Source organism: Bos mutus, chromosome 9 (assembly GCF_027580195.1).
Source record: "Bos mutus isolate GX-2022 chromosome 9, NWIPB_WYAK_1.1, whole genome shotgun sequence".
NCBI lineage: Eukaryota > Metazoa > Chordata > Mammalia > Artiodactyla > Bovidae > Bos > Bos mutus.
In genome coordinates, this window is record NC_091625.1 from 27924191 (window position 1) to 27947171 (window position 22981).

At 38.7% G+C, this 22981-nt stretch overlaps 1 protein-coding gene across 50 annotated transcripts in view; it reads left to right on the top strand.

Moving 5' to 3' along the window:
* TRDN (triadin) overlaps window positions 1-22981 on the top strand; it is a 415022-nt gene that overhangs the window by 146163 nt on the left and 245878 nt on the right. For 49 of the 50 annotated variants that reach the window (XM_070376300.1, XM_070376303.1, XM_070376302.1 and 46 more), the window contains exon 9: window positions 1456-1515. The exons of the other annotated variant lie outside the window; for it this stretch is intronic. In XM_070376300.1, the coding sequence (XP_070232401.1) occupies window positions 1456-1515 (60 nt within the window). The remainder of the gene's footprint in view (window positions 1-1455; window positions 1516-22981) is intronic. 50 annotated transcript variants of the gene reach the window in all.

Sequence of the window (22981 nt, forward strand, 5' to 3'; positions counted from 1 at the left end):
CTAAGGAAAAGGGTTATACCCAGAAAAGGGAAAATAGCCTCTACCTTAATCTTCTCTGCTGTATCATAGGATTACCTGGTCCGGGGATGAGAATCCCCTGTTATTACTGTCAGTACATCCAAGAACAAATAGATTCTTGGACTGATCTGAGAGCTAGCTCCCTGCCACTACCCACCTCACTGGTGATTGTTGATTGATTTCAACAGTCAAAATCCATGCAAATTTTTGAAACTTTATGAGTTCTGGCCTACTCATTTAGGTACTAATGAAAAGAATTATATTTTTGCATCTTCTGCAGTAGGTGCATTAATTTTTTTTCAAATACCTAGCAGAGTCTCATAATAAAATGGATTACTCTAAAAATACTGTAAAACTCTAAAAACAATGAGTTTTACAAAAATCCTTTTGTGGGGTATTTATATAGTAATGTTTCATTATTTCATAGGTCTGATATATCAATACGTAATTTAAAGCACCTAAGGGTATGTCATGTTGTATAAATTTAATAAACTCTCTTGATACTAAAGCTGCCTTTGGATTTATTGAATTAATAAGATGCCTATTTAAAAACATTAAAATGTAAATCATTTTGAACAAGATTCATTTAATAATCTGCAAGCTTTAAAGAAGATACAGTAAAGCTTAGGCAGTGATTCATCAACTGAAATTTGGATTGGAATAACTTCAGCAGAATCTAAAGTTATGTAAAAATTTAAAGTTCAGTGCAATGTCTTTAATTTAGAAGGAAACAAAAAAGAACTTCTGAAATTCTTTTTGACAAAGTCTGCCCTAAAAGCTCAAATCTGTGCTTTTCTTGACTTTTCCCAGGGCTGATAAACTAACCAAGATTATAAGATGATCCTCTGATAAGGATTACCCAATCAGTTACTTTAAGAATGATGTTGTTTGGTGCTGTTAAGGTTGTTCTCCTGAATTTTACTCTTCTAATTGAAAAAAATCTCTATGTAGAAGACCTGACACATTGCAAAGGGGTTAACCCTCATGCTTCCTTTTCAAGAAACATTCTACAGCTTCATTTAGACAATCAGGTGAAGGGTTGGGAGTGAGTATTTGATAAAACATTCCAAGTTTCTTGTGAAACTTCTGTGTCATTATTTGGAAGTATATATGTAAACAATGGGAAAAGTTGCTTAAATATGATGACTCATAATAAATTTGATGACAAAGGTTTTGATCTTTAAAAACAACCACTATAATATCACTATGAACTAGTCTGCTTTCATTTTTAAGGGTATTCTTTTTGTATGGAATAAATGAAAACATGTCTATTATTATTTCTTTGTGTTCATATGCGTGCAAATTATTCCTTCACATAAAGTATTGTAGTAACTAAAATAGAATTATGCTACTTTATTTTGTTAAGGCATTTCTCCCTAGAAAAAAAGAAAGGTATTGATGCATTTTTTCATTTTTTTTTCTTTCTACTTTTGTCAGATCAGTATGCATTCTGTCGATATATGATTGACATATTTGTCCATGGGGACTTAAAACCAGGTATTCCAAATAATCCTTGTTATTTGTCTGTTTTAACAGTCTTTGCTTTCAAGATTGTTTGTTTTATATGTACTAAACTGTTATTTTAATTTTTTTAAAAAAATTGCATAATGCATGTGTAGATTTAGAGTAAACCGATAAAAACCAGAAGTAATAACTGGCATTAGGGCCTTTAATTTTACTTGCTATGACTGCATGGCCTATTGCAAATGAAGTCTCTTGAAAGCAAAAAAAGTGTTAATATCTTTATGTACAAAAAAATGCTAATATCTTCAATAATATCTTCAAGTGAAGGGTTGAATCATCTTAGTCTCAGTAAATTTAGAATAAAAGACCTGTGACAATGAAAGCATTCTTTTTTTTTAGACAAGAACAGAATAAATATTAAAATCCATCATATTTCAAATATTGAATCTTTTTTTCAAAACTTTTTGATTTTCTCACTTGCAAATGACCTTAGTTAATCACTCCAGAGAACTACTATTGATGGAGACAGTCAACCTTGGAGTTAATAGTCAGCAATGGAGAAGTCTTTTTACCTAAAGGAATGTATCTATCATCTCTCCTGTCTTAAAATGTTGCCCAGAGTATACAAAGGAATTCTTTGTTGCTGTTGGTTAGTCGCTACATTGTATCTGACTCTTTTGCGACCTTCTTGACTATAGCCTGCCAGGCTCCTCAGTCCATAGAATTTTCCAGATAAAAATACTGGAGTGGGTTGCCATTTCATTATCCAAGAGATCTTCCTGACCCACGGATTGAGCCCACATCTTCTACACTGCAGATGGATTCTTCATCACTGAGCCACCAGGGAAGCCCCATAGTAAATACTACAATGGTATTAAAGTACTAGTTGCTCAGTCCTCTCAGACTCTTTGCTATCCCAAGGACTATAGGCCACCAGGCTCCTCTGTGCATGGGATTCTCCAGGCAAGAATACTGGAGTAGGTAGCTATTCTCTTCTCCAGGGGATCTTCCCAACCCAGGAACTGAACCCCAAGCTCCTGCATTGGCAGGAGGATTCTTTACCATTGAGCCACCTGGGAAGCCCCAAGGGATTCTTTACTAACATCTTAATTAAGAATTAGTAACTTAATTGCTTATACGCTGTTTTCAGATTTAAAAACTGACAGTACTATGTTCATGATTGGGGAAACATTTCTAGGAAGATGGCATTGTTAGTTCAGTTCAGCCATTCAATCCTGTCCGACTCTTTGCAACCCCATGAATTCCAGCACACCACGGCTCCCTGTATATCACCAACTCCCGGAGTTCACTCAAACTCATGTCCATCAAGTTGGTGATGCCATCCAGCCATCTCATCCTCTGTCATCCCCTTCTCCTCCTGCCCCCAATCCCTCCCAGCATCAGAGACTTTTCCAATGAGTCAACTCTTCACATGAGGTGTCCAAAGTACTGGAGTCTCAGCTTTAGCATCATTCCTTCCAAAGAATACCCAGGACTGATCTCCTTTAGAATGGACTGGTTGGATCTCCTTGAAGTCCAAGGGACTCTCAAGAGTCTTCTCCAACACCAGTTCAAACAACAGTTTGAACTCCAACAACAGTTCAAAAGCATCAATTCTTCGGCGCTCAGCTTTCTTCACAGTCCAACTCTCACATCCATACATGACCACTGGAAAAACCATAGCCTTGACTAGACAGACCTTTGTTGGCAAAGTAATGTCTTTGCTTTTGAATATGCTATCTAGGTTGGTCATAACTTTTCTTCGAAGGAGTAAGCGTCTTTTAATCTCATGGCTGTAATCACCATCTGCAATGATTTTGGAGCCCCAAAAAATAAAGTCTGACACTGTTTCCACTGTTTCCCCATCTATTTCCCATGAAGTGATGGGACCGGATGCCATGATCTTCATTTTCTGAATGTTGAGCTTTAAGCCAACTTTTTCACTCTCCACTTTCACCTTCATCAAGAGGCTTTTTAGTTCCTCTTCACTTTCTGCCATAAGGGTGGTGTCATCTGCATATCTGAGGTTATTGGTATCTCCCGGCAATCTTGATTCCAGTTTGTGCTTCTTCCAGCCCAGCGTTTCTCATGATGTACTCTGCGTATAAGTTAAATGAGCAGGGTGACAACATACAGCCTTGACATACCTTTTCGTGTTTGGAACCAGTCTGTTGTTCCATGTCCAGTTCTAACTGTTGCTTCCTGACCTGCATATAGGTTTCTCAAGAGGCAGGTCAGGTGGTCTGGTATGCCCATATCTTTCAGAATTTTCCACAATTTATTGTGATCCACACAGTCAAAGGCTTTGGCATAGTCAATAAAGCAGAAATAGATGTTTTTCTGGAACTCTCTTGCTTTTTCAATGATCCAGCGGATGTTGGCAATTTGATCTCTGGTTCCTCTGCCTTTTCTAAAACCAGCTTGAACATCTGGAAGTTCATGGTTCATGTATTGCTGAAGCCTGGCTTGGAGAATTTTGAGCATTACTTTACTAGCGTGTGAGATGAGTGCCATTGTGTGGTAGTTTGAGCATTCTTTGGCATTAACTTCCTTTGGGATTGGAATGAAAACTGACCTTTTCCAGTCCTGTGGCCACTGCTGAGTTTTCCAAATTTGCTGGCATACTGAGTAAAGCACTTTCACAGCATCATCTTTCAGGATTTGGAATAGCTCAACTGGAATTCCATCACCTCCACTAGCTTTGTTTGTAGTGATGCTTTCTAAGGCCCACTTGACTTCACAGTCCAGGATGTCTGGCTCTAGGTCAGTGATCACACCATCATGATTATCTGGGTCATGAAGATCTTTTTTGTACAGTTCTTCTGTGTATTCTTGCCACCTCTTCTTAATATCTTCTGCTTCTGTTAGGTTCATACCATTTGTATCCTTTATCGAGCACATCTTTGCATGAAATGTTCCCTTGGTATCTCTAATTTTCTTGAAGAGATCTCTAGTATTTCCCATTCTGTTGTTTTCCTCTGTTTCTTTGCATTAATCGCTGAGGAAGGTTTCCTTATCTCTTCTTGTTATCTTTGGAACTCTGCATTCAGATGCTTATATCTTTCCTTTTCTTCTTTGCTTTTTGCTTCTCTTCTTTCACAGCTATTTGTAAGGCCTCCCCAGACAGCCATTTTTCTTTTTTGCATTTCTTTTCCATGGGGATGGTCTTGATCCCTGTCTCCTGTACAATGTCATGAACCTCATTCCATAGTTCATCAGGCACTCTATCTATTAGATCTAGTCCCTTAAATCTATTTCTCACTTCCACCGTATAATCATAAGGGATTTGATTTAGGTCATACCTGAATGGTCTAGTGGTTTCCCCTACTTTCTTCAATTTCAGTCTGAATTTGGCAATAAGGAGTTCATGATCTGAGCCACAGTCAGCTCCCAGTCTTGTTTTTGCTGACTACAGAGCTTCTCCATCTTTGGCTGCAAAGAATATAATCAGTCTGATTTCGATGTTGACCGTCTGGTGATGTCCATGTGTAGAGTCTTCTCTTGTGTTGTTGGAAGAGGGTGTTTGCTATGACCAGTGCATTGTCTTGGCAAAACTCTATTAGCCTTTGCCCTGCTTCATTCCATATTCCAAGGCCAAATTTGCCTGTTACTCCAGGTGTTTCCTGACTTCCTACTTTGGCATTCCAGTCCCCTATAATGAAAAGGACATCTTTTTTGGGTGTTAGTTCTAAAAGGTCTTGTAGGTCTTCATAGAACCATTCAACTTCAGCTTCTTCAGCGTTACTGGTTGGGGCATAGACTTGGATTACTGTGATATTGAATGGTTTGCCTTGGAAACGAACAGAGATCATTCTGTTGTTTTTGAGATTGCACCCAAGTACTGCATTTCGGACTCTTTTGTTGACCATGATGGCTACTCCATTTCTTCTAAGGGATTCCTGCCCGCAGTAGTAGATATAATGGTCATCTGAGTTAAATTCACCATTCCAGTCCATTTGAGTTCGCTGATTCCTAGAATGTCTACATTCACTCTTGCCATCTCCTGTTTGACCACTTCCAATTTGCCTTGTTCATGGACCTGACATTCCAGGTTCCTATGCAATATTGCCCTTTACAGCATCAGACCTTGCTTCTATCACCAGTCACATCCACAACTGGGTATTGTTTTTGCTTTGGCTCCATCCCTTCATTCTTTCTGGAGTTATTTTTCCAATGATCTCCAGTAGCATATTGGGCACCTACCAACCTGGAGAGGTTCTCTTTCAGTATCCTATCATTTTGCCTTTTCATACTGTTCATGGGGTTCTCAAGGCAAGAATACTGATGTGGTTTGCCATTCCCTTCTCCAGTGGACCACATTCTGTCAGCTCTCTCCACCATGACCTGCCCGTCTTGGGTGGCCCCACAGGGAATGGCTTAGTTTCATTGAGTTAGACAAGGCTGTGGTCCGTGTGATCAGATTGGCTTGTTTTCTGTGATTATGGTTTCAGTGTGTCTGCCCTCTGATGCGTTCTTGCACCACCTACCGTCTTACTTGGGTTTCTCTTACCTTGGACATGGGTTATCTCTTGATGGCTGCTCCAGCAAAGGGGTATCTCCTCACCGCCGCCCCTCCTGACCTTGAACGTGGTGGAGTAGCTCCTCTTGGCCCTCCTGTGCCCATGTAGCCAAATGGCATTGTTAAGGAAGGAACTAATTTACATTAGAATAATTAAGGCTGATTGTTTAAAGCAAACTGCATTTTGTTTTCTTCACTACTTTTATAGAAATCTTTCTAAAATGTACAATTATAATTCATGCATATAAAAACAAACAGGCATGTTATATCTAAAAAATATATATATGAAAAACCTAGGTCCTTGAAAATTAGAAGATCATGAGAACTAAAGCTCTCAGGAAAACAGTTAATTTTAGTACCTTATTCAAGTTAATGTCCTCCTTCACTTCCTTTTTTATTTTTGTATCCTTTTTTCACTTTCTTATTGTGTTAGAAACTGAAATAAGGAGAAAAATACTGAAAAATACAATTACTTATTTTGTAAAAATGCGTAGTGTTAACATATGTGACAGTATCATAATAAAATTAGATAGAAACATTGAGGAAGGTAGTTTAATATAGTGAAAAGAGAGAGCTTTGGACACAAGTAGAGGTATCATTCTTGACTCCATTCCTTTTTAGCATTGGACCTTCAGCAAATTGTTGAACTTCATTTGATCTTCAGGGCTCATATATTTAAAATTGAGATTATGTAACAAACTTACAAAGTTGTTGATAGAACATCTAATAGATACACAACAAAGTACTTTTTTCTATAATACATTTATTTCACCCCAGCCTGTCTGGACAAGCATTCCACATAAAGGGAACCTAAAGAGAACGTATCAACATTGACAAGTCTCTGTCTCTATACACCATTAACTCAATCTTTAAGTAGCAGACTGTTGCCCATTTTATTCAGCTGTGATAGTTTAAGAAACTTATACTCTACTATACTTTGCTTTTTTAAGAGACTGACTCTTGAAGATATCAGTTAGCTATTTATTTACACACAAAATGAATCTACAGTGTTGATGAGTGTGAGTTTTTAAATACCATCATCTGAAGAAAATGTGTTCTTTATTCCATTTAAATTATTTGTAGGAGCTACTAATTGATTATAAAATACAATTTCTAAGAAAATCACAAGAAGCAGATAAGTGGGGTATCCAGTCAGTGAGAGATGTTAACAGTTTTGTAATCACAATGCCATTTGTGTCTTTCTGAAAATTCAACAATGTGTTAAGATCAGAAGGAGCAGTAAAACCGTCTCTTCTTGAGTTAAGGAGAATTTTGTTGTTGTTGGGGAGGAAGGAAACTTTCCTTTACTGTCCTAGGCTCTTCTATCTGCTATAACAATTGAATTGACATGAGAGAGGTCAAAAGGAGAAAATCAAATTTAATTTCATAAACATAGGAAGCCTACAATGAAGTATATATTGCTATCCTGAACTAAGAAATGAAATAGGCACCCAAGGCTCTGAAGGACAGGAGAGTAATTCACAAGACAATATAAAAAAAGAGTAGATATTGGGCAGTTCGATGTTTGCCCTGACATACAGATGGGGCCACCTAGATAAAATTTTGGTAATAAGTTTTCTTTTTCCTGTGAAAACCCTCCAGTTTAATTCCTTGTAGATAGTTATGGGAGGGGAAGTAGTTTCTCTTGAGGTTGTAGGATCTCTGTTGTCCTTGTTCAAAATAATCCACAAGTCAAAGTGGCACATCTTGAAGAGGTCTGTACTGAATCCCCAGGGTTCCCTTCTTTGGAACTTCCCCAGGAAGTTTCCCAGTTCAGAATTTGAGTTGGTAGATTGCTGTATCTCTCTGAACCAGTCTCTTAGAATTGAAAATAGGTCATCTCGGTTAAAGTTGTATCCCGTTCCATGAGGCACTGATAACGGGTGGGCTCCCAAAGTTAGGCCTATGGTGCAAGCAGTCAGGTATTTAATAAGAGACATTTATATGGAAACAAAAGAAAAGCAATGCTTAGTAATTGGAGTAGACTGTACTCCAGTTTCTGAACTCCAACTCCAGTTGAGAAAGTTTCTAGATGTCCAACTTGAAGCATTTTAAGAGGGAGCAGGGACAGGCAGTGACAATCTGATGGATTTTTCAGGTTTGCAGTTTGAATGTATCTAGTGATCTTTCTGATTGGCCCTAGCAACAGGCATGAAGATTATCTGTATATGAGCTGTTGTGGTGATTTCTCTGAAGTTTTTATCAAGTTGTCCAACTTTAGTGTGCGTGTCTTTGGAAAATGGGCAGTTTTCGTTCTCAATGATTTCAAGTCAAAAGAGTGGAAGAAAAGTTGGAAAACTTAATTTGGAGAACTGTTGCCAAATATTGGTGGAAACTGGAAGAATTCAGGAGTCAAGTTTATAGGTAGAAAACAAAACCTCAAAAGACAATGGACAGTAGTAGAATCTAATACCCACAAAAGTATATTACTGAAACATAATTTTTCTCTGTAAAAATCATTCTCATATCTATCAACTATTGCCAAATTAAGACTAATCTCTTTGCAAAATAAGTCATTTCAATAAATTTGGCCCAATTATGTATATAAGTACAGTAAGAACAGTGATTGATCATATAGATCAATCATCATCTTACATTGTTTTTCTGACAAATTTAGTATAATAGTATAACAAATGTATAATATGATACTTAATGTTTATAACTCTAAAGACATGTATGTATTAATTAAATTACAAACAAACTTTTATTTACCAAAAATTATAGTAGCTGCTGTGAACCTGAAAAACATTCGAGTTAGTTTATACTGTATCTTTGAAAACATACTTAATTTGTATAGTGCTTGTTTTAATTTTTATTTTTAATTAGAAAGTAATTGCTCTACAATGTTGTGCTGGTTTTTGCTATGCTTGTTTGTGTTTAAGCCAGTTAAATTGAACTCTTTTATAATTAAGTTTAGTAATATCATTCAGAAGTAGAAAAACACCATGTCTGTAATGTACATACATATAGATGGACATAAAAGAGAGACCTTATGATTTTCATTAAAACATTTTTTGAACAATAATTTTGGACAAGGCTGCTTATATAGCAATTCATATTTTAAAAGCCCGTTCTATTTTTTAAACAATTGAGTATTAAGATTTGGAGATAGTCTAGATACAAGTTCCTACAGAGATTACAAGACTTTTGCAGGGGAGGTTAGGAGATCTATGAAGAGAAATGGGTGGAATGTGAATTTCCTCTAGAACTGAATTTCCAATTCTGCAAAGATTTGTAAGATCAAAGGCTGATCAACCGTTGAACTACATCATCCTCAATTTGCTTCTTTATGTCAGGGAGACTTCTAACTTTGTTTTAAATAAAAATATTTATATGTTCTTCTCAGGCAGTTCTGTTGGCATGTTCAATTAATATTGCTTGAAGGGCAGATTTATGCGCTTTCTGTTTTACAAAATGAGTTAAAGGAAACATTCCCCAGTGAGATACAATGTCCGTCCCCATTATACAGTCAGGAGAAAGAGATACAATAAGGTATATAAAGCCTGTTCAGATTTATCAGTTCTCTTATAAATTTTTATCTTAATTCCATTAACTCTTATGTTACTAATTATAGCCTCCATTAGGATTTCATGAATAAATTTTAGTTCTACAGTATTGGGTAGGGGAAGTTGTCCCAGCCAGACATAATATCTATTCCCATAAAATATCCAGGTAACGTTGCCATTACTTCTTTACATAAAGCTTGTTTAAACATTCATATTTTTATAATCTTATCAACTCTTACATTTCTTGTACTTACATCCTTTCAATCTAATTATAGCCTGAGTCAGAGGCTCTACCAGTGGATACTGGTACCAGTTCATGGGGTTCCCATATCAAGGGTTTCCTGGAAACTTCTATTTTCTATCCCCAGACCATTTGAGTCATTTTTCTGCAGAAGGCTTTGGGCCCCCAGTGAGGGGTTAAGCCAAGGAATCCTGGTTCCTTTGTCAATATTTAATTTGATTAACTGGCTGGTTGCCCCTAGTGATTGTTGATCAGATTTCTCACAGTAATCTCTGCCTTTCAGCTTTTTAAATTTCTCCAAACTGGGATAAACAGATGAACCTGTCTGGATTTCTTTAACATTGCTGGATGAAAGGGGGGACATTCAAGCCCACCCAGCCTTTTGGTAGCTATATGAAAACCTTTATGGTAAACATATCAATGTCTGTTTTATTCATCCTGATGCTGGATGGCCTTATTAAAGGTTCAGGATATTGTTCTACCTGTCCAAAAAGAATTTTGGACAAGGAATGCAAAGGAAAACACACAGAGAGAGAGAGAGGCATAAAGAGAAACAACAAAACTGTTTATTAAGAAGCTAAAATATGCACTCAGAAAAGGATGTGGGTGTGCTTGCAAATGAGGAGTGCCCCTCAGGTTTTCTGATTACCCTTTTTATTTCATCTTAATCTTTGAATAGTCATGAGTTTTTTCTATTAGATGCAGAATATTCATTGATGGGGCTTCCCTGGTGGCTCAGATGGTAAGGAATCCGCCTGCAATGTGGGAGACCTAGGTTCAATCCCCAGGTTGGGAAGATCCCCTGGAGGAGGGCATGGAAACTCACTCCAGTATTCTTGTCTGGAGAATCCCCATGGATAGAGAGGAGCCTGTCAGGCTACAGTCCATGGGGTCACAAAGCATTGGACATGAGTGAGCAATTAAGCACAGCACACATTCATTGATAAGAAAGTGAAAGCCAGGTGATTACCTTATGTACTTATATCAGCTTTGGTTCTTGTGCACTGGACTCCTGAAGCCACCACACACCCATGCTGAGAGCTATTTTCCCTTAAGTTTTCCCTTACCAGTTAGGTACTACACCTGGAATGTTGTATAGTGGTCATATGAAGCCTGGACATTTTTATTGAGCATGCTTGGCCATGCTCTGTGGGTTTTATGATCAGGGTTCCCTATTTAGATATCACAACGTTTAATCAAAGTCTAATTTATGTTTTGTTGCTGATGCCATTCCTCAGTGGCTTTGCCTTTTTGCCTAATGACTACACATGAGTGTTACTGGAAAGTTGGTTCTTGTTTCATTGCAGAAAGAATTCAGAGATGAAACAGGGAGGTCAAGAAAGCAAAGCGAGGATTTTTTTTTTGGTTGGATGAGCTCTTTTTATTGATTTGCCAGTGCTCTTTACATATGAAGGTATGAGCCCTTTGTTACATATTCACCCTATAAGCAGTAACTTTTAATTATTAAATGTAGTCCAATGATTATCTTTTTTTTACATAACAATAGAAAGTTAAGTCACTCAGTCATGTCCGACTCTTTGCTACCCCGTGGACTGTGTAGTCTACTCCGTCCATGGGATTTATCTAAGGGATATTATACTCTTAAAGAGAGAACAGACAGTATAAGTTGAGTAGCTGTGCTGTTCACGAGATGTGTGGTTTCCTGCCCTTTGGCCCATATACCCCATTCTCTGTTTGTATCTAGCTTTCTGCCTGCTCTAACATCCCACCTTCAAGGAGTCTGAACCCTCAAAATCTTTTAATGAGCAAAGGGTCAATAGTCCATCTCCTGTAACTGCTTCAAGCTGAGTGTGGGCATTGTCTCTACGTTTGGGTGCAGATCTCCTTGGTATCTGTCAGAGATAGGGGTATTGGTGATGTTTACAGTATTGGAGATGGAAAGTGGGGAACAGCAGGAGGCAGCAACCTTGTGCAGTGTATGTGGATAGTTCTCAGCTTCAGGTAGGATAGGTTGAAATTCCTGTATCATCATTTGAAATTGGAATTTTCTGAAGCCATGGGGTTTCTGAAGCACCTCAGGTTTCAATACAGCAGCTATTAATAGGGAGAAATGGGACTATATTTGAGTATAGTTATTAGTTATATTACACATTTTATTGTTGTTCAGTCACTAAGCCACATCCAACTCTTTGTGATCCCATGGACAACAGCATGCCAGACTCATCTGTCCTCCACTATTTCTCAGAGTTTGCTCAAATTCATGTCCATTGAGTTGATGATGCTATCTAACCATCTCATCTTCTGCCACCTATTCTCCTTTTGCTTTCAGTCTTTCCCAGCATCAGGGTCTTTTCCAGTGAGTTGACTGTTTGCATCATGTGGCCAAAGTATTGGATTCCGATTCCATTGGAGCTTCAGCTTCAGTATCAGTCTTTCCAATGAATATTAAGTGTTGATTTCCTTTAGGATTAACTGGTTTGATCTCTTTGCTGTCCAAGGGACTCTCAAGAGTCTTCTCCAGCACCACAATTTAAAAGCATTAATTCTTTGGTTCTCACCCTTCTTTATAATTCAACTCTCACATACATACATGACTACTGGTAAAACAATGGCTTTGACTATACAGACCTTTGTCTGCAAAGTGACATCTCTGCTTTTTAATACAGTGTAGGTTTGTCATAGCTTTCCTTCCAAGGAGCAAGCATCTTTTAATTTCATGACTGCAGTCACTGTCCTCAGTGATCTTGGAGCCCAAGAAAATAAAATCTGTCACTGCTTCTACTTTTCCCCTTCTATTTGCCATGAAGTGATGGGACCAAATGCCATGATCTTAGGTTTTCTGAATGTTGAGTTTTAAGCCAGCTTCTTCACTCTCCTCTTTCACCTTCATCAGGAGGCTCTTTAGTTTCTCTTCATTTTCTGCCATTAGAGTGGTATCATCTGTGTATCTGAGGTGTTATTTCTCAAATATAATCGTCATTTCTCCCAGCAATCTTGATTCCAGCTTGTGATTCATCCAGTCTGGCATTTCACATGATGTATTCTGGATATAAGTTAAATAAGCACACAGACAATATACAGCCATGTCATACTCCTTTCCCAGTTGGGACCAGTCAGTTTTTCCATGTCCAATTCTAACTGTTGCTTCTTTACCTGCATATAGGTTTCTCAGGAGATAGGTAAACTGGTCTGCTATGTGCATCTCTTTAAGAATTTCCCACAGTTTGTTGTTATCCCCACAGTCAAAGGCTTTAGCATAGTCAATGAAACAGAAGTAGATGTTTTTCTGTAATTCCCTTGCTTTCTCAAAACTGAAACTCACAACAGAAGCATAATAATAGTTAGAATAGTCTAGAATATTATCTAATCTCTATTCTGGCCTTGTCTTGTTATTATGCTTTTATTGTGAGTTTCAGTTTTATTTCAGTGACTAGATTCTTCCATCAGATAGTGATATTCCCCACATATTGGATATGAGCAGTCTGGTTGATGTCTGTCACTTACCTGTGATTAATGAAAATTAGGGTGGTAAATGAGAACCCAGCATACATTTCTGTTAATTCCATCAGGTTCCTCAAGGAGGCAGGGACTCCTGAAAGATTTAGGTCCTCTGGGGAGGTGTGGTTGTGGGCACAGATCCAACAGCCAAATGACTCAGTACCTTTAGCAATGGCATTCATAGTGTCAGATAGTGAATGTTTGTAAGCTGAGCTATGATGATGTGAATAACAAGAAGGACCCTTCAGATGGATGTGGACTCTGGTAATTCCCTGAGGCCCACCTGCTACTTCCTGGAGGGGACAAAGAAGCTCTGACTGCATGGGACTGCTGCTGCTGCTAAGTCGCTTCAGTTGTGTCCAACTCTGTGTGACCCCACAGATGGCAGCCCACCAGGCTCCCCTCCCTGGGATTCTCCAGGCAAGAACACTGGAGTGGGTTGCCATTTCCTTCTCCAATGCATGAAAGTGAAAAGTGAAAGGGAAGTTGCTCAGCCGTGTCCGACTCTAGGGACCCCATGGACTGTAGCCCACCAGCCTCCTCCATCCATGGGATTTTCCAGGCAAGAGTACTGGAGTGGGGTACTATTGCCTTCTCTGCTGCATGGGACAGAAGGGTAAAAAGGTTTATTGGGTGGGAGAGGGGCTGAAGATAGCAAAAGAGTTGGGACATGAGTCGTTGGTCTGGAGCTTGTGCTCCTCCAGGGGTGCCACTAAAGAAGGCATTTGTGAAGCCTGAATAGGTCCCAACTGGCAAGGTTCCCTAACATAGGACTTGAATAGTACAGGTTCTCTCTATGGGCCATAAAAGCTGCAATGTAATGAACTTCTGTCTGGTTTCCCTGCCTTTTGCAAAAATATCTAACTGAGGATACTGTTATAGTTGAGGCTTCCATTCTCTGGCCAGGTCTCATGGTTCTCAAGTTTATATCAGGGCAAAGCTGGGTTACAAATGAAAATGAGTGTTTTTCATTTTAAAAAGTCTAGAGAAAACTTTTCCCAGTGACCCAGAATGCACCTGAAAGGTGAGTCCTTGGGGATGGAGGAGGTGTTTCCCATAGTTCGTTCAGGGCAAGAGTGCTCCTATAAGAGAGGAGCACTAGCCTTAGCCTTAGGAGGTCCCATGGGGGTTCCCTAAGACAGGACTGGTTCCAGGCTTCCCTGTCCATCTAGTGAAACGACCCTAGCCAATATGGGGGTTAGCTATCCTCTCCCCCCAACCCATGGCAGTCCTGCTGGCCCCAGCATCCTGGGGCCCGTGTCCTTCCTGGAATCTGTGGTACCCAGGATGAGCAACTTTCCTGAAGGCTCCTCTGCAGATTCTAAGTTCAATGATGAATCCTTCTGTTTCAGGGTATGTTCCCCTGGAATGGACATCCTCATCATTCTAGGACCTATTTAGTTAGGGAGCCATCTTTTATCTAAAAGGGTGTTGAAAGTCTTAGTTGCTCAGTCCTGTCTGACTCTTTGAGACCTGGTGGACTGTAACCCTCCAGGCTCCTCTCTCCGTGGGATTTCCCAGGCAAGAATACTGCAGTGGGTTGCTATTTCCTTCTCCAGGGGATGTTCCCGACCCAGAGCCCGCACCTCCTGTGTCTCCTGCATTGACAGGTGGATTCTTTAGTGCCTGAGCCACAAGTTTCTGAAAATAGGCACTGGCCATTAAGGGAGGCGATTTAAAGCTTTCTCTTTTCCCTTCCTTTTTGTGGGCAGTGCCATTGGACCTCAAGTCCGCCCCCCATCCACCCAACCTCTTTCCAGCAAGCTATGTGAGGTGGCCCAGGACGGGGTAGGGCAGCACCAGGCACTATATCTGTACTTACAAGTGACAGAGGTCTCGAGGGCCCTGTGAGCACTCTCCCAGTCCATCGACCCTGAAGAGGCAAGCGCAGTGGGGGCATGGGTTACCACTGGGGCTTGTATCCCCTGGGCATGGCCATCTCCGCTACCCACCCCTGCCCAAGCCAACTTACCCCAAAGGGCGGGGCGGGAGAGGGGGGTGTTGGTGGCAGGGAAGATTGGGCAGCTAGAGGGCGGGCGGACCACCGCGAGGTGCGCTGTGGCAGCAAATGATGACTGCCTAGCCGCAGCCCCTCCACGATGGGCCCCACAGCGCAATGCGGAGCTCTGCACCTTCCTGATACCTAGGCTGCCTGTGGCCTGAGGCAGCTCCTGAAGGGAAGGCGACAGGGCCTCTCTGCAGATTGTCTTACAGCGTAGGTAAGGCCTCGCTTTAGATTTCCACACAGTTGAACATAAGGGCAGTTAATCAAATGATGGATAAGGCAAACCCAGAGGGCAAGGCTCCTGTGGTTCCCGTCGCCAGATGCCAGTGAGACAGGCTGGAAACTTCCTGACGTGCCAGGTACAGTAAAAAATGCAAGATCTTAGCGGTGAGGCTGCAAAATTCCTGGCAGGTTTCTTTTTCGCCATTCCCAGCTGAGTAAGGCGCAGCGGCAAGAACGGAGTGAGGTAGGGAGGCAGAGAGGATAGTCAGGCACGGGTGGACCAATAACACCCCCTGTAAGGGCAGCCGCGGGGGAGAGGGCGGTTTTCTGGTTTTGTGTTTTGTTTTACCTGTGTGCCAGAAACTCCGTGGAAATCGCCTTGAGGTCGGTGGACAGACCTCTCTCTATTCACGACTGACACACCCTCTTGCGGGAGATTTCTCGTGGTGAGTGTCCTGTGGCTTTTATGGCTCAACGCAATACCACGCCTTGCTGCAGTAGGTCTGAAAATGCCACAGACAATAAGAAAGCAGAGAGAAAAATGGCGGAAATCAGGCAGCACCTCTGGAGCTCAAGGGAGGCGGAAGCTTAGCCAAATTCTTCTCCTGTTCTCACCAAAGGTGTTCCCAGAGGGTAGGCTTTCTCTCATCACAGAAAGAATTCAGAAATGACAGGGAAAAGAAAAAAAGCAAAGTGAGAATTTTTTTGATAGAATGCTGTCAAAGGGAGAGCAGACAGTTATAAGGTGAGCAGCTGCCCTGAGCTTTGCCTAGCTGGTTATGTGGAGGGTAGAAATGAAGCGGCGGAATATTCACTGGGGAGTGAGGATTTTGTGGTCTTATTCCCAGGTTTTCATTCTAGCTCCACCTTCCTGAGGGAGGGAGGGATTTTTATTTTTATTTAGTCTTGGTCAGGAGTGTCTTGGCATCAGTGCATGATAGGAACGTATCTGTAAGGATAAATTTTGTAATGAGAGCATAATGAGCAAAAGGTTACATTGGGATGCTAGAGGTTCCTGCCTGTTCCCACCTTTCTTTGTCTGCCTCCAGGTCACTTATCACCCCCAAATGTGGTTTCCTGCCATTCTGGAGGTTCCTGCTTTTCTTTGTCTGCCCAAGGACCCCAGTTGATTACTGTTAAGATGTATGACTTCTTGCCATTTGGTGCTTGGTGCCCCCGTTTCTCTATTCTTTTTTTTTTTTTTTCGTTTCTCTATTCTTATCCAGAAACTGCCTTCTCCAAAATGAGGAGGCTGTCCTTGGGTCCAGTCCTATGCCTCAATCCCTTTTTTAATAACCATCTAAAGATTCCACCCTGCAGGGATGAGTCCCGAGACTCTTTCTGAGTTCTCTTTGTTCCGTCTCTTTCAATACTTGCTTTATTTACCTTACTTCTTAATAACCCTTTAAAAAATTTCACCTTGTTGGGAAGAGTCCCTTGACTCTCCCCGCAAGCCTCTTTTCATTATCTTGTTAATTAACCTAATGTTTTTATTAGCATCTGTGAGACCCATAAGGGAAATCTGAGACTGCTTCTTGAAACTTTTTTTTTATAATTAGGGGAGTTCTTACGGCTAGCCATTATATTGCTTTGTATCTACTTTTTAATTTGGTCTTTCCAAAGGTACCAATAAAACATGTTTGACAGCTCTCTAAAAACTTAACAATTCAGAAGTTTTTCCAATTCAGAGGACCCATAATTGAGAAATAGGATTTTAATAGTGACTCAAACCAATTAGACTTTCTATGGCTCAACCATAGGTGCAAGAGGTGTCCCCAAAGTAGAATAAAAAGAGATGCAGCCCTCAAAAGACCCAAAAAAGTTCACTCCCCAAAATAGTCTAAGAAAGTAGAGACCTTTGTTGCACAAAGGATGATGTAGTGCCTGCACTAACAGAGCTAAAAAGGTGCTATGAAAAAGCTTTTCACAAGGTGTTATGAAAAAGGCTTCTTATAGACTGGGACCCTTATGATAAACTCCCCAGACAATGGGCACGCCTGGACAAAGAGATGCTAGTCAAAGCCCCGGTTGACAACTGTAACCAACTGGTTACAGCTGCTCTAAATCCCAGTCTGTCTGACTAAGTCAGTCAAACTATCTGCAAGTGCAGATAGTTACATCAGTCTTCTAGATGGCAAATACCGAAGAGACTATTCTCAAAAGCCAAACAAACTCTCAGGACAGAACAGGACAAAAGAAACATAACAACAACAACAACAACAGCAAAAAAACAGCGACCATCTCTGGGGAAAAAATGGATCAAAGGAACCAAGAGTACTCTGCCAGATTTTCCAGTCACTAAGTCTAATGAACCGGCTCTCCAAATAATTTCTCCTGCTAATTAAATTTTTTATTAAGGAAAAAAGACCAAAAAAACACTTACCATTTGTCTGATGTCCTAGGATCCCTCAGCTACAGCAGCCTTGGAGGGAGCAGAGTCCAGCCAGGAAAGTTTATCTCACTAACTAAGCCAGCTGTTTGGGAGGAAAAAAACTTTCCTCTTCTAGGTTGTAAAAATAACATTGACATGAGACAGATTAACACGGAAAAAATCAAATTTAATTTCATATTTACAGGAATCGCCCCTAGCTATACACATACACACACACACACACACACACACACAGGAATCGCCCCCAACTACACACAGGGCTCAGAGAGCTCACATACCAAAGAGGTTCACAGACAGAAAGGTAAAATGAGTATATATATTGCCACCCCGAGCTGTGGAATAGGGCAGGGGTCCGGGGCTCTCAAGGACAAGAGGATTTCACAGGACAATACAAAAAAAAATCAGGTTTTAGGTACTTAGGTGATTATCCTGCCATACAGATGAGGACACTTAGATAAAAATTATCTCCTATAATAACTCTTTTCCTAGGAAAAATCCCAGGAAATACTTGTATTTAGTTAAGGGACGGGCACTAATTTCTCTTGAGCCTGTAGGATCTTGATTGCCTTTAGCTCAAAATAATCCACATGCCAAAGTGGCATACCTTGAGAGATTATGGCTAATAGTTCCCATACTATTAGCCATACAGAGGAGCCCTTTTAAAGTCATAAGTAAACATTCTCTAAATAGCCATGAGTTCAAATCTCTAGCACTGTGTAATAATCAAACTCTAAAAAAAAAAAATTCCCAAGTGCCATAGAATTAGATTTCTTAATACCATTCATTGACTTTCTAGTTGCCCTCATAATTTATTTCATCTGCCTGCCTTCATGAGTTTGAAAGTTCATTGCTATAATGTATAAGAAATTAAAGAATATGTAAATCACTATTTCTTGTTTGGAAATGGAAGAAGTTGGAGAATGGAAACATGTACTGTATGCTCATTGTTTCATATAAAAGATTATATAAAGCTTCATAAGTGTACAGAAAGAAAACTAATAATACTATCTTTTTTGGTGATATAGTACATAAGATGAAGTGAGAAATCACTAAATATGGCTCACATTTTCAGAAATAAGGAAAGGAAAACAAGATTTAATATGGGTATCTTAATTTAGAGAAAATGCAAGTGATAAGACTTTGACTCTGACTGACAATTACAGAATAAAACAATTCCTGCCAAGTTTATTGCTCTGCATGTATCCAGTATTTATAAAACATTTGTGCTTCCATCTGTTTCTGTTTGGGATTAGTGGAACACCTGTTATTGTTTAGTTAGAGTTCGTTATTAATTATTGGTAATGAGTTTTTAAAACTAAAACTTGATTTTTCCCTGTGGGAGAAAGTGGTTTTTTTTCTCTTTTTTTGGTATAATATTGTCCCACCCTCCAAAGTAGCCCAAATTACAGCTCAAATTTGAAAAGCCTTGTTAATGTGCTAATGCCTTGATGGAAGTCTCACGTTTTGCTTTTTTATCCCATCAAATAAAATGCCTCTAACTAATATAGTCTTAAATTTTTTTAGCTATCTAAAGATGAACAGAATTGCTCTTTCTCTGCAGTGAATATGCACTATCCTATAGTCAGAAACAATCCCCACCTCAATTACAGGGACCATCTTAATTGGTCCTGTAATCTTAACTGTAAAGATCAGATCACTCTGTTGTTTGAGTTAAAATTCTTTTATGCTAACTCACTCTATGAAGTGAAGGTGCAAGTGTTAGTCGCTCAGTCACGTCCGACTCTTTGCAACCCCATCGATTATACTGTCCATGGAATTCTCCAGGCAAGAATATTGGCGTGGGTTGCCATTTTCTACTACAGGGGATCTTCCTGACCCAGGGCTGAAACTCTGGTCTCCCACGTCGCAGGCAGGTTCTTTACCATCTGCACCACCTGGGAAGAAAAAGTTGAAAAAATTATGAAAATTCTGTTTACACCTAGAAAGTTAGTATTTGCTATTAAGCCTGAAACTAAGCAACTTCAGAAGACAAATGTCTACAGTCTATAATTTTAGGATATTCTAGACATTGAAGAGCTCCTTTCTTCAAGAAATACTTTTGCTATTTCCTTGTTGTTGGATATCTGGGTTATTTCCAGTTTGGAGTTACTGATGCATAAAACTGCTATCAAATATAAATAAATACTTTTGCTGCTGCCTTTCAGTGATCTAACAACCCCACCATGATATCTCCTAAATGTGTAGATGTTCAGTGTAATAAGATGCATTTTGAATAGCCCCTAACCTTCTTTAGGGAGGAAGGAGGGGAAGAGAAAGAGAGAAACAGAGAGACCCCATCCTTCCATGGGGACTGTCCTGAAGCCGATGACCTCTACTTTTTCTGTAGGGCTAGAGAGTCTAGTTGTCATTTTATTTTTTCAATTTATTTTGTATTTTAAAATTTTTACTCAGTTATAATTAACATAGAGTATTACTATATTAGTTTCAGATTTATAGCATAGTGATTTGATATTTTTATGAAATATTATTATGAAATGATAACCACAATAAATCCAGTTACCATCCATCACCATACAAAGTTTTTGTAAAACTATTGACTATATTTCCTATGTGTACATTACATCCCCATAATTTATTTATTTTATGGCTGTGAGTTTCTACCTCTTAATCCCCTTCATCTATTTTGTGCATTGCCTGACCGGCTCCTCTCTGGCACCCACCAGTTTGTTCTGTGTCTAAGCATTTGTTTCTGTTTTATTTTGTTTGTTTATTTGTTTTATTTTTTATATTCTACGTAAATGTGAGATCATGTGGTATTTGTTTTTTCTTTCTGATTTATTTCTCTTAAGTATAACAACTTCCAGGACCATCCATCTTGCCTCAAATGGAAAGATTTCATACTTTTTAATGGCTGGACAATATTCCACTGAAATATATATAGGTGTGTGTGTATATATATATATATATATATATCTACCACATCTTCTTTATCCATTCATCTACTGATGGATACTTAAGTTGCTTTCATGTCTTGGCTATTGTAAATAGTGCTGCAGTGAACATAGAAGTACATATATGTTTACAAATTAATAATCTTATAAGAGAACTATTAAAACTGGTCAAGGCAGACATTGGTTGCCAGACTGAGACTCAATTTACAGTGTCTTTTGTCTTTTTGCTTTTATTGTTTTTAGAAATCCATAGTACAGATGTTCAAGGTAGAAGCCTTTAGATTTATTAACCTTTATCAACTTTCCAGTAACTCCAATTTCCTCTTCCATATTTTGTGGCTAAGCATATTTTTCTTAAGTGACAGCCTACTGGTAGTTTCATTATTTAGGCAGACTCTTTAAAAGAAGTATCATGATCTTGCTAGGCATTTTCATTCTCCCTCTTAATCAACTTCCACTTGGGCCAAATAAATTGCATGCATTGCTGGACAGAGTCAACCAAGTTAAACAAGAGACACATTTCTATGGGTAAAAAATCACGTGGCTTACAGAGTCTTTTATACTCAGTATAGATAAAGAAATCAATTTAAATGTCCTGTACAAGGACCAGGGTTAATGTGCTTTCACTTAGTAATTTTAACACTTTTTTCCAACTTTTCATCTCTGTAGCCATTATGATTAAAGTTCAATACAAGTTAAAGTTTATCCCTTAGAAGTTATCCCACCATTGAAATTCCAGCTGCTGTCTGACTTTTGCTTGAGTCAAGAATTTATGTCAAGGTAATTTATTCTACTTTCAGTGTCATTTATTCTCTTAAAATTGAAGGTATTCACCTACCAAAATCTTTTCTGACTATAATAAGGTATTCTTTGGCAGCCCATATTCCAATTCTGTGGGTTTTAAGACCATAGCTAGAAAGAGCCTCAAGGAATAAGTTAGTATGCTCATTTTATTAAGATCCTTTTCTTGAACTTCAGTGGTGCTTAACTGCATTTTTGGTTTGATCCTGCTGAGAAGAGGTCAAATGTAATTGCATTATAGTCACTGTTATTTAATGGTTTAATCTAATGTATTTCAGAGCTCAATTGGAGAAGAAGAGGTAAAATTTAGCCTTGCTGTACTCCTCTCTAAAAAAATCCTGCTCCTAAAAAATATACTCACTTTAGTTCCAAACATCTAGTTATTTTTACAAAGCAAAAGCTTTGGGAGTTTTGATGTTTACTCGAAAAGCAATTGTTGAATCCCCTCTCTAAGCTGATAATCCAGAAAAGAGATAAGACACAGTACAAATAATTTTATAACTGAGGATAACTAGATAGACATGCAATAGATGTTCAGAAAATGTACATGTTAATCTCAGGATATTAGGAGTAAATGGTCATCTTCACTTATCATCTGGACCTCTTAATATTTTTAATAGTTTAAATCATTTAAAAATTGTTTGCAGAAGTAAGATTAAAGGAATGGTGAAAATTGTGATTAAAAACTTAAACATATCAAAGTTAAATGTTTATTTCATCAATTCCCTGGTTTTGAAGGTGTACACACACCAAATGGGAAACTTCTTTCAAAAGGAACTGAACTGCTCATCAACTATCATGCATAAACTTACAATGCATCCACCTTGTAGATACCAGTTCCACATTTCAAACATCTTTAATAGACTCTGGGATATTATTACTTCAAATTCTTTCAGAATGTGCATCATCAGGATGCAGCAAATGAATTTTTGAAATTTTTGATGGGTCATAATTTTGTTGAAAAGATGTCATCTTGATTCCATAATTGAAAAACATTTTTATTTTTAGATTTATAAGCATTAATTAGAATGATAAATCCAATAATCTTTAAATTTATACATTATTAATCCTTCTGAATTCCTTCGCATTTGTATGGTTTAAAAAAGCATAAATTTTGGCACACAGATTTTATGAAAACACAAAAGAGTACTATGACGTAACGTTTCAATGAAATGAGATATTTTATATTCTAGTCACAAACTGTTGCATGATAAAGTTCAAGCTGAAGAACTAATTGGATGAGGATACCACATTCCCTTTTTGAATGTGTTGTTTGCTCATTGATTCTTGAATTTTAGAAAATTCATTTTCTTGTGAAGATACATAGTCTTAATTTTCACTTGAATGGTCAATTTCAATTTCATCCTAATCATTAAGGTTTAATGTACTACAAACTGTCTTTTTGCATTCATCTTCTGATTCACCCAATAACTTAAATATCT